Source organism: Macaca nemestrina, chromosome 7 (genome assembly GCF_043159975.1).
Source record: "Macaca nemestrina isolate mMacNem1 chromosome 7, mMacNem.hap1, whole genome shotgun sequence".
Classification (NCBI taxonomy): domain Eukaryota; kingdom Metazoa; phylum Chordata; class Mammalia; order Primates; family Cercopithecidae; genus Macaca; species Macaca nemestrina.
In genome coordinates, this window is record NC_092131.1 from 143,216,305 (window position 1) to 143,229,282 (window position 12,978).

The following is a 12,978-nucleotide window of genomic DNA, read 5'->3' on the forward strand; positions in this document are numbered from 1 at the left end:
AGTTGCTGAATTACTACATCCAATACCTTTTGCCAGATCTTGCTTTACTTACTGGTATCTACCTTGAAATAATTGCATCTTGGTTATGCCACTTTTCCTTCAATGAGCCTGTTTTATCTTTTGTAAAACTGGAAATTTTACTGGTTCACCTATAAGGCTCTTTTAGTTCTGAAATTTAATAATTATATAACCAAAAATGAGAAGAAAATTCTTTGTTTAACTAAAATGATGTTTAAGGAAGCAACAAGTAAGCTCATAGGAAATCAGTATAGTTTTTCTTCAGCACAAATTATTAGAAAACGAAAAGTGCCAAGAAGGGGATTACTTAGAGGTAATTATGTAGACATCAGCAAGACATAATGTATAATAGCTTGTCAGGAAAAGAAATCATTCTTATGACAATATTCAGGTAGTGATTAAAAGTTAAATGACAAGAGAGAAGCTTCCTGGGTATGGAAAAAATACTTTGGTGAAACATTAAGCTTATCTCCTATAAAATAACTATAGGGTAACTTTTAAAAAGGTATGTTAAAATGATTGTATTTAGAGAGGTTAGAGGGAAAGGAACCTACATTTTTAAGTTTCTCCTAGAATACTTTTTAAATGCAGCTATTACAAGCACAAACAATGTTGATAATGTTATAGTGGGCTCTGACATTTATAACAACATATTTATAAAATTCCTTTACATGTAGTTAATAGAGTGGACGTTTGTATCTTAGAATGGCTTTATTGAGTCTTTGCACACTCTGTTATGAACTTTTAAATAGGTAACTTAGAAGAAAGCTTCACCCATTGAAGTTTATGGTTACATTAATTGGGTGTGTGTTTAAAAAGTAGCTGAACAGGTAGAGCTAACTTCTCATTAGGTTGTTATAGAGATTATAGATTTAAAGACTTTTGGTTTACCTGACACTGGCATATACTTTTCTTTTAGATTTTCAACCTTTAAAGTCACCAATTAACTTCAGGAAAAGTGATGTGGTTAATCAGTACAGGATTTAGAACGTGTGTACTGCAGTACTTACCGACGTGAAAACTTAATTGCAATACCTGGCGACTTCAAAAAGACTAAAAATGCTGTGTAAAAGCTGATTTTTCTCCTATAGAAACAAGTATATTTTGAGGTTATAGGTTTGGCCAAACATCTAATGTCTGATTTTTTGTGGAAAATACCACAGACTACGTATTTATAATTACATGTTTACTCTGTAAAGCTTTCTAAAACTTATGTCAATTAAATGTAGTAATCAGCCATATAAAGCACATTTCATATAACATAGTAACATAGTGTACTGTAATTCGCTTTTTTTTCCCTCCAGCTGTAGTATGTTCAGATGTTAAGGGACACTTTAATCAGAACTGTGGCATTGAGGAGGACTTTGGGCATATAATTGTTATAGATATTTCTTAGGCGCCCGAAGGCTGAAGGCTCTGTGAAAGCTGGGATGCAGTTTTTCATTCACCTCTCTGTCTGTAACGCCTAGTGTAGAGCAGGGCACATAATAACTGCTCAAAAAATATTTGTTGAATGAATACTGAGGGCCTTTTTGGGGCTTTCTTAACTGCTTTTAGAAATACTTCTTTTGGGCTGGGTGCCGTGGCTTACGCCTGTAATTGCAGCACTTTGGGAGGCTGAGGTGGGCGGATCACCTGATGTCAGGAGTTTGAGACCAGACTGGCTAACATGGTGAAACCCTGTTTTTACTAAAAATACAAAAAATTAGCTGGGCATGTGGCTGTAATCCCAGCTACTCGGGAGGCCAAGGCAGGAGAATCTCTTGAACCCAGGAGCAGAAGTTGCAGTAAGCTAAGATCGCACCATTGCACTCCAGCTTGGGCAACAAGAGCAAAACTCGGTCTCAAAAAAAAAAAATAGAAATATCTCTTTTGGTGCCTATTTTAATTGCATATTTCTTTGTAAGAAGCAGGTACATCAGGGATTAATAGTTTTTATCTTTTTTTTTTAAGGTGCCTCTCAAGAGCACTAATGGCTTCTTCTTACACATTGATATGTAAAGTACACTTACTTTTAGAACACATAAATCGTTACATTGTCCTTTTATTCTTTACCACATTGATGCTGTGCTGAAAAGCCTCTGAACCTTTGCTGGAATATTGTCCAACCTCAGAGATTGTATATGTCATTTTCATTTCACAAAATTAGCCCTTTTATCAGAGCTATTAAAACCTACATTTGGCCAGGCGCAGTGGCTCATATCTGTAATCCCAGCACTTTGGGAGGACCACGAGGTCAGGAGTTTGAGACCAGCCTGGCCAACATGGTGAAACCTCCTCTCTAGTAAAAATACAAAAATTAGCCGGGTGTGGTGGCATGTGCCTGTAATCCCAGCTACTTGGGAGGCTGAGGCAGGAGAATCACTTGAACCTGGGAGGAGGAGGTTGCAGTGAGCCAAAAATGGTGCCACTGCACTCCAGCCTGGGTGATGGAGCAAGACCCTGTCTCAAAAAAAAAAAAAAAAAAAAAAAAAAATAGGTAATCCAGAAAAGTAGAAAGAAAGTGAAGATTACCCATAATCCCACCACCCTGAATTTATCATACGTAACATTTTACATATGATATACATACATAATATTTATAATCAAGTACGTGTTTACTCTGTAAAGCTTTCTAAAAATTGTTTCAATCTAATACAGTAATCAGCCACATAAAGTACATTTCATATTACCACATGTTGATCTAAGTTGTGTAGCTATGTGTGCAAGTACTTACAGGAGGTTTATGTTTAAGGGTTCCCCCCCCCCTTTTTAACAACTAAAATAGATTCACACCATACATGGTGTTTTGTTGAAGGTAGATAGAATTTAAATATTTCTGTAGTCTGGAGAATCAAAACACAATAACCTTCCGCCTGTATTCTTCTTAACAGCTTCTATAGATAGATTCACTTATCTTTGTGGCTCATGATCTGCACCTGCATTAGTGATTTGAGTTTTAAAAAATACAGAAAGCAGGCTTTCACTCCCCATAGAGTTGGTTTGGGTTGTTATTTTGCGGGCCCAGGCATCAGTATGTATTTTCTAAAAGCTCCCCAGGTGATTCTTATGTACACCTGGAGTTAAGAACTACTGACTAATCTAAACTAAAGCTTGAAAATTAGCATCATTTTTATTCTTCCCTCTGCTACTCAGTTTCTAGATTGTTTTATATACTTTTCAGTTTTCGAAAAACTTCTGCATTGCTTTATTTGATTCTCACAACAGTGCTGAGAGTTAGGCAGGACTATTTTCTTTTTACTGGTAGAGTAGAAAGGTAACTCATTAAGAACCCAGTTAAATTACCTTTGACAGTCTTATGTTTGTAGGCACAACTGCCTGAAGGAGTGTGCCAGAAATGTTTATTCTGTTCGTCTTTAGATAATAAATGTAACAGATTTGAAAAATACACCTTTGGCATATTCAAGGTTTATTACAATGAATGTGAATTATCTTTGTAGTAATTTTTCAAAGTGACCTATTGGGCCAGGTGGGATGGCTCACGCTTGTAATCCCAACACTTTGGGAGGCCGAGGCGGGTGGATCACTTGAGGTCAGGAGTTCGAGACCAGCATGGCCAACATGGTGAAACCCCATCTCTACTAAAAATACAAAAACTAGCTGGGCGTGGTGTTGGGCTACCTACTCAGGAGGCTGAGGCAGGAGAGTCACTTGAACCCAGGATGCAGAGGTTGCAGTGAGCTGAGATGGCACCACTGCACTCCAGCCTGGGCAATAGAGTAAGACCCTGCCGCAAAAAACAAAAACAAAAAACCCAAAGTGACCTATTGTATGACTGTTGTGTTTAAGACAATGTACAAGGCCTTTCAGAAAAATGATTTTATTGGTAAAATGTCAGTTTAATAGAAGAGAAGCTAAAACACTTGCAAACAATTCAAGGCATGGCCTGTGATTGTTTTAAGATACTCCATGCAACTGAGGAGAGGTTGTTGTTGGAAACATTTCAGTTTGGCATATCTTCTTAATCTTCCCCTCCCTTCCAGCAGAAATTTTATAACTAAGCTTTTTTTTTTTTTTTTTTTTTTTTTTTTTTACTTATCGTAGCTCTTGTGAATGTTTAAGGGGAAAAGTTACTCAGCCATAAAGTATTTTGGCAAAATGATTTTGAAATTTCCTTGGGCTGGGCGCAGTGGCTCACGCCTGTAATCCCAGCACTTTGGGAGGCCAAGGCAGGAAGATTGCTTGGACCCAGGAGGTTGAGGCTGCAGTGAACCATGACTGCCACTGCACTCCAGCCTGGGCGATAGATTTGTCTCAAAGAAAAAAAACTCATTTTTAAGTGGGATTTGTTTTTGTTTGGGAGGTACTTAAAAAGGAAAATTGCAAACCTTTATAAGGACCAGTTTGCCTTTGGAGGAAAAAGAAAATTGCAAATCCTTATAAAAACCAATTTGCCTTTGGAGGAGAAAACCAATTTATGATCCAAAATTCTTTGTTCAGAATTCTCAAATACAAAAAATTCTGAAAACTGAAAGTTTTTTCTTAAGTTTGGTGGCAAAGTTATTTGTAGTCTTAATGTATCCCATTTGATGTGAATCTGCATACATTTCCTTGCACAAAATGTTTCTGTGAATGTGAAATACTGTTCCAGAAGCCACTGGGAGGTTTAACTTAATAAATAGTATATGCAACATTTTACTCTTCTAAAATCTGAAAATTGTGAATTCTGGAACCTATCTCAGAGGGTTTCATTGAGAATTTTTGGACCTATACAAATTTATGCTGCATAAATGTTTATAGTCTTGTCTTTCTCTTGTATATACATTTTTACTTTGCCATTTTACTTTAGACCCTAAAATCATGCAAATAATATTTTAGGTTTTTTTTTTTTTTTTTTTGTAATTTCAAAATGGCCATGTTACTACTGTGATAGTTTAGGATGTGATAGGTTAATTTTGCTTATTTTGTTATTCAGATTATGTTTATTGCCCAATTTATTTTGTAGTTTTTTCCTCCAAGCATAAAAGTTTGGCTTCAGGCTGAGCATGGTGGCTCACACGCCTCTAATCCCAGCACCTTGGGAGGCCGAGGCTGGTGGATCACTTGAGACCAGGAGTTCGAGACCAGCCTGGCCAATGTGATGAAACCCTGTCTGTATTAAAAATACAAAAATTAGCTGGGTGTGGTGGGATGAGGCTGTAATCCCAGCTACTCAGGAGGCTGAGTCAGGAGAATTGCTTGAACTCGGAAGGCAGAGGTTGCAGTGAGCCAAGATCACGCCACTGCACTGCACTCCAGCCTGGGCAAGAAGAGCGAGATAGTGTATCCAAAAAAAAAAAAAGTTTGGCTTCAATCTGTGTTTTACTTTCAGTTAGTTCCTTCATCCTGGTCATGCCACTTTCACAGTTTTGTGGCAGTTGCCAGATTCCCTGTAGAACAAAAGAGGTGAAACTGTTTAGTTGATTTGCTGCAGGAGCTTTGATAGCAAAGGTTTAAATGGGACAGATATAAATGGTTACCTGACTGTACAAAAATGTGCTGAAGATAGTGCTGCTTGTTGGAATTTAAGGACGATTTGGTCTTTAAAATTCTTTCTCATGTTTGATATTACAAAAGTTAGGGACCTGCCGATGTAGTGACAGGATGTACTGACAGGATGGGGTTATACACGAAGTTAGTTGAACTGCCATGTCATCCCTTTCTCCCAGCTGGGCCAAATAGAAATCTAGACCTTGTTTTCTTATTTTTAACTTTTAGAGATTATTTATCTATTTGTTTATTTTTGAGGAGTCTCGCTCTGTCACCCAGATTGAAATGGAGTGGTGGCGCAATCTCGGTTCACTGCATTCTTGACCTCCTGGGCTTAAGGGATCCTCCCACATCAGCCCACCTAGTAGCTGGGATGGCAGGTGCACACCACCACACCTGGCCAGTTTGTGTTTTTTTTGTAGATATGGGACTCCACCGTGTTGTCCATGCTAGTCTTGAACTTCTGACCTCAGGTAATGATGCCTTTACCTGATGGAGGCCAATGCCTTGGCCTCCCAAAGGGTTTGAGATTACAAGTTCGAGCCACCATGCCCGACCTGTTTTCCATTAGTGTCCAGCATAGGATTTAGTCCATTATCAGTCAGAAAATATATAATGTGGCTGGGTGCAGTGGCTCACCCCTGTAATCCCAGCACTTTGGGAGGCTGAGGCGGGTGGCTTACCTGAGCTCAGGAGTTCGAGACCAGCCTGGCCAACTTGGTGAAACCCCGTCTCTACTAAGAATACAAAAATTAGCTGGACGTGGTGGCGGCATGTGCCTGTAATCCCAGCTACTTGGGAGGCTAAAGTGGGAGAATCGCTGGAACCCAGGAGATGAAGGTGGCAGTGAGCCAGGATCATACCATTGCACTCCAGCCTGGATGACAGAGTCAGACTCTATCTCAGAAAAAAAGAAAAAAGAAAAGATATAATGCTTGAATATCGGCTGGTTTTGTATTATATATTTTTATATGTATTTTATATATGTATATAATATATATATAATATGTATATGTTATGTGTATATAATATATAATCATATTAATGTAATATATAACATTATACATATAACATATATTACATACACATTATATTATACATATTCTATATTATATCCATATATATAGTGTTGTACTAGGTTCTGAGCTGGCTGATAAACATTATAGCCTTTTTTTTTTTTTTTTTTTTTGAGGCAGAGTGTTGCTCTTGTCACCCAGACTGGAGTGCAGTGGCATGATCTCGGCTCACTGCAACCTCCACCTCCCGGGTTCAAGCGATTCTAGCTTTTGGGAGGCCTCAGCCTCCCAAATAGCTGGGATTACAACCATGAGCCACCACACCTGGCTACTTTTTTGTGTTTTTAGTAGCGATAGGGTTTCACCATGTTGGCCAGGCTAGTCTCAAACTCCTGACCTCAAGTGATCCACCCGCCCGGCCTCCCAAAGTGCTGGGATTACAGGCGTGAGCCACCTCGCCTGGCAACATTATAGCTTTTTAAAATGAGTTATATTTTAAACTCATTTTAAAATATGGAAGGGGAAAGTGTTTTTTCACAAAATAAGAAATTACAATATAGTCGACTGGTGTCAGGAGTTCAAGACCAGCCTGGTCAACATGCTGAAACCCTGTCTTTACTAAAAATACAAAAATTAGCTGGGCGTGGTGGCATGCACCTGTAATCCCAGCTCCTGAGGCTGAGGCATGAGAATTGCTTGAACCTGGGAGGTGGAGGTTGCAGTGAGTGGAGATCATGCCACTGCACTTCAGCCTGCATGACAGTGAGAGCCTGTCTCAAAAAAAAAAAGGAAAGAAGTTACAATATAGTTTCTAATTTACTATGTGTAAAACAAGCCAAAAGTTACAAATTATGAAAGCAGTCCAAAGCTAATGTGAGATTTCAGTTTTCTTGAATATTATGTATCTATCAGGTTGTTACTCCAGTTTCATCACTGTTTGACAATCTTGTCCTTATGGCTTTTAAAATTACAAGCTGAAACATTAAATGTCCAGTGTGATTGTACTTTAACAGCTGTTGGAAATAGTATGGGACAGCAAAGTTAGACCATTTTTACATACCCCAGCGCTGCCTCTTGTTGCCCGTGCGTCATAGTCATCGGGCAAGTGAGTCTCACGTTGTAAAAATTTATACATGTGGATTTTGGAGCTTCTGTTTACACTAACAGAGATAATATTTTAAACAACTGGCATATTGTAGCTCCTCAAAGATCTAATGGTTTTGAGGAATGGAAATTGGGCTGCGTTTAAATTGAAGCACTGCCACTTACTAGCTTTGTAATCTGATTTTTCAGAGTTAGTTTCTCTTTTGTAAAAGGGGCATAATTGTTTCAGAGTAGTTGTGAGGATAAAATTTTAAAATACAAGTACATAAATGCATATGAAGAATTTATCCTAGTACCTGGACCATAGATGCCACTTCAGTAGTAATGACTGCTGTTTTTGTTGCTGAAGTGTAATTTGATTTTCTTGTTATTACTAAAAGAAGTGAAATTTGATACAGAGTGTGCATAGTATGTAATTTGTCATTATGCTGACGACTGCCATTTCAAATATAATACCTTTATTTAAAAATTTTTTTATTTTGTATTTTTTTGAGATGGAGTCTTGCTCTGTCACCCAGGCTGGAGTGCACTGGTGCAGTCTCGGCTCACTGCAACCTCTGCCTCCTGGGTGCAAATGATTCTCCTGCCTCAGCCTCCCGAGTAGCTGGGATTACAGATGCCCATCACCCCGCCTGGCTAATTTTTGTGTTTTTAGTAGAGAACAGGTTTCACCATGTTGGCCAGGCTGGTCTCGAACTCCTGACCTCACGTGATCTGCCCACCTCTGCCTCCCAAAGTGTTGGGATTACAGGCGTGAGCCACCATGCCCAGCCAGAACATTCAGAACATTTTTATTTATTTATTTATTTATTTTGACACAGAGTCTTGTTCTGTTGCCCAGGCTGGAGTGCTGTGTTGCAATCTTGGCTCACTGCAGCCTCCACCTCCCGGGTTCAGGTGATTCTCCTGCCTCAGCCTCCCGATTAGCTGGGATTACAGGCATGTGCCACCATGTCCGGCTAATTTTATATTTTTAGTAGAGATGGGGTTTCACTGTGTTGGCCAGGCTGGTCTCAAACTCCTTACCTCAGGTGATCCACCTACCTCAGCCTCCCAAAGTGCTAAGATTACAGGCATGAGCCACTGTGCCCGGCCTTATTTATTTATTTTACTTTTAAGACAGTGTCACTCTGTCTCTAAGGCATGAGTGCAGTAGGGCGATCTCAGCTTACTGCAACCTCCGCCTCCCCGGTTCAAGTGATTGAACCCAGTGCCTCAGCCTCCCAAGTAACTGGGATTACAGGTATGCACCACCATGCCCAGCTACTTATTTGTATTTTGTAGTAGAGATGGGGTTTTGCTAGTTGGTCAGGCTGCTCTCGAACTCCAGGCTTCAAGTGATCTACCCTCCCAAAGTGTTGGGTATATGGGCATGAGCCACTGCATCTGGCCTCAAAGATAATTAAATTGAATTAATTCACCACTCCTTATTAGAATAATGTGTTCTATACAGGTCATAATAAAATATAGTGGCAGGAATTCAAGATCGGTCGTGAGAAATCCTGGCTTCAGTTCTGACAGCACCATTTTCAAGTTTTAGGCAAGGTATTTAACCTCTCAGGCTCATTTTCTCTTTTGTAAAATTGTGATAATGGACCCATGTACCATCATAGGGTGCCTGGACAAATCAACTGAAATTTTTTTTAAGTGCTTTGCAAATTGTAAGGCAGTTTGTGATTATAAGGAATAAATAGCATTTGTAAATGATCTAAAGGAGTTCCCCCAAAAGTTCTCCTCTATAGGCTGTTTGGTGGTGAGTGGGTATGGGAGAGGATTTGATGTTTTGGTTTATTTTGCTTCTGAGACAGGGTCTCGCTCTTTTGCCCAGGCTGGAGTGCAGTGGTTGGTATAATTACAGCTCACTGCAGCCTTGCCCTCCTGGGTTCAAGCAATCCTGCCACCTCCTGGGTTCAAGTAGTCCTCCCACCTCAGCCTCCTGAATAGCTGGGACTACCGGCATACACCACTACACCCAGCTGTGTCTAAAAAAAAAATTTTTTTTCTTTTGAAGAGATAGGGATCTCACTGTGTTGCCTGGGCTGGTCTCAACTCATGGACTCAAGCGCTTCTCCCACCTCAGCCTCCCAAAGTGCTGGGATTACAGACATAAGCCACTGCTTCCAGCAGGATTTGATATTTTAAAAGAGCTTTTTTTCTCCCAAAAAGTAGCCTCTTTAAGGTTTTTGTATTATGGAACTTTCTCTAAATGTAATAGAAGAATTTAATTAGCTGGGTGTGGTGGCTCACGCCTGTTATCCCAGCACTTTGGGAGGCCAAGGTGGGTGGATCACCTAAGGTCAGGAGATCGAGACTATCTTGGCTAACACGGTGAAACCCCATCTCTACTAAAAATATAAAACATTAGCTGGGCGTGGTAGCATGTGCCTGTAGTCCCAGCTACTTGGGAGGCTGAGGCAGGAGAATCGCTTGAACTCAGGAGGCAGAGGTTGCAGCGAGCTGAGATCGTGCCACTGCATTCCAGCCTGGGCAACAGAGCAAGACTCTGTCTCAAAAAAAAAAAAAAAAAAAATTAGTAGTTTTCTTTTTCAGGAAAAGAACATCTTTAATTTTTTGTCTTTCTTAAATAGATTAATACTTTCAGATGAACAGACTTTTCTTAGTGATTGCCCTTTTAATAACTTCTAATTTTAGACTTTAGGGCAACGTAATCAGATAGACTTGTTTTCATGTGAAATTCTCATGTACAAATTAAGTTTAGTGATAAAGAGAATGATGACAGTAATTATAAATTTATATGCAAAGCATTAATCTACAAAGGTAACAGTAAACCAGAAAGTTAAACCAAAAAGTTGTTTTCCCCAAAATGCAAACATCAACATTGTAAATAGGAAGTTAGCACAACACCAAGCGCCACACCTCATTTCTTATTTGGTTCTCACAAGCCTTCAGCTACCAATTGAGTAAAAGAAAAATCCCCACTCCTAATCTTGTTTTTTGCATACTTGGAAGGACTAGCATAGCATTTTCCCTTTTACCACTCATTCGTGGAAATGACTTACAGTTGGGAGTAGATGACAGATAGGAGCTACCGAGGAGACTAGGGAAATGCAGGTATACTAACTTTTAAAATATTTATCCCAGCAGCTAAACCTCTACCCTGATTACTGAAGCTTAAACTAGGTAGTAGCACTGTCTGTGCCGGTTATAGGCAAAGGGAAAAAAGTTCATTCATTGGCCCTAGGAAAGAACATCCATTCATGTTTCAAAAGAAATGGGGAAAAAAAAAATTTAATAGTAAAGTTCCAGAAGATGTGTTTTTTAATGACATTTCTAGTACACCAAGGATTTTTAACTAGGATTTTGTGGACTAGCCTGAAAACATAATAAACTTTTAGCATTGCCTCTGTGGAAAACTTTTTTTTTTTTTTTTAATGTGGAAAGCGTTTTTAAAGTTCCAACTACCAGCTGGGCGCAATGGCTTAATGCCTGTAAATCCTAGCACTTTGGGAGGCCAAGGCGGGCAGATCACTTGAGGTCAGGAGTTCGAAACCAGCCTGGCCAACGTGGTGAAACTCCATCTGTCTCTACTAAAAATACAAAAATTAGCCAGGCATGGTGCCTTGTGCCTGTAATTCCAGCTACTTGGGAGGCTGAGGTAGGAGAATCTCTTGAACCCGGGAGGGGGAGGTTACAGTGAGCCGAGATTGTGCCATTGCACTCTAGCCTAGGCAACAGAGTGAGACTCTGTCTCAAGAATAAATAATTATTCTTAAAAAAAAAAAAAAATTCTAACTACCAGTTTGCGAAGTTTTGAAGATGGGCAAAGAAGGTCTGTAGTTTGTCTGAAAGCTATTAACAGTTTTCACTTTGCCTTAATTTCTGCATGCCTTAAATCAGTTATTATGTTAAGTGGCCAGCACTCTTTATATTTAGGCTTTTGGATAAATAAATAATTAGCATAAAAGTAGTCACTGTATTTAAGGAATTAATCTTCTCTATGAAGAGGCGAGTTATACTAGAGACAGAGTACAAGGAAATATGTCATCAATCACCTGATGGATTGTAAGATGAAGATTAAAGTGTGAGAATTTTTATTTCAGAGAATGCTTGTTGAAGAGAAGAACATAGGAAAGGCTTTGTGGGAGGTACAGATCTTGTACTTAGCTATCAGGTGTCTGGGTATATATAGTCAGTAGAATGCCATTGAAAGGTATCACAACTTCTCAGATAATTGAGGATAGAAAATTCAACTGGTGTAAAGAAAAATGCATCATACATGTCATATCAGTTAAGCTGATGGGTTCATGTGTAGGATTATGTGCACAGTGTATTTCAAACAGCATGACATAGGAAAGCTTTTTTTGTTTGGGACGGCTCTGACCAGGTGGTTTATAAGCAGTTGGCATTAGCTTTGTTAGATAGTTTGGGAGTGGAGAGTGCTATTGCAGGGTAAACTCTGAATATTTTTTGTTCTTAAAGTAATAAAATATCAGTTGTTAGCCCATCTTCCTTCTTTCACAGGTAAAAAACATGAAGCAGACGAGTTGAGTGGAGATGCTTCTGTGGAAGATGATGCTTTTATCAAGGTAAAGTGTTCATTACTCAGGTTAAGATGTTTATTTTAAGCCTAGTATTTTGCATCATGAATTTTGTGCATTGCATTGAAGAATGGTCACTGAAGTATGTAGGTTAAAGATAAAGACCTATATACTGACAATGTATAATATTGTCAATCTCATTAACTCTCATAATTGAGAAATATAGTAAATAACTTTAATTAATTAAATGAGATACAAAAGCTAAAAATAATAATCTCTCCAGGCCTTTAGGTAGAAAGCTGGCCAGGGAAATAGCTACAAGATAATAGATATGTATGTTAGTTCCTGGACAAGATATCACAGGGAAGGATATTGATAATTTATTTTTTATCTGCCATTGCATTTAGCTTTTGTATATAATTTACAGAACTTAGAGTAATGTAGACCTCAAAATACACTGAGAAAATTGCTGAGGTGTTACTACTTGATAAAGATCAAATTAAGGGCCAGGCGCCGTGGCTCACGCCTATAATCCCAGCACTTTGGGAGGTCTAGGTGGGTGGATCACTTGAGGTCAGGAGTTCAAGACCAGCCTGGCCAACATAGTAAAACGCCATCTCTACTAAAAATACAAAAATTAGCCAGGTGTGGTGGCATGTGCCTGTAATCCCAACTACTTGAGAGGCTGAGGCAGGAGAATTGCTTGAACCCAGGAGGTGGAGGGTGCAGTGAGCCAAGATGGTGCCAAGGCACTCCAGCCTGGGCAACAGAGCAAGACTCCGTCTCAAAAAAAAAAAAAAGAGAGAAAGAGAGAGATCAAATTAAGAAATTTGTTTTGCCATTTAAAGATGAATAAGCGAGGCCTTTTGGGG

The 12,978-nt window shown here is 39.2% G+C and overlaps 1 protein-coding gene across 11 annotated transcripts in view; it reads left to right on the forward strand.

The window, feature by feature from the left end:
- The window catches only part of LOC105489575 (SAFB like transcription modulator), an 82,478-nt gene that overhangs the window by 5,124 nt on the left and 64,376 nt on the right, over positions 1-12,978 (forward strand). For all 11 annotated transcript variants that reach the window (XM_011754473.2, XM_011754480.2, XM_071066774.1 and 8 more), the window contains exon 3: positions 12,090-12,154. In XM_011754473.2, the coding sequence (XP_011752775.1) occupies positions 12,090-12,154 (65 nt within the window). The remainder of the gene's footprint in view (positions 1-12,089; positions 12,155-12,978) is intronic.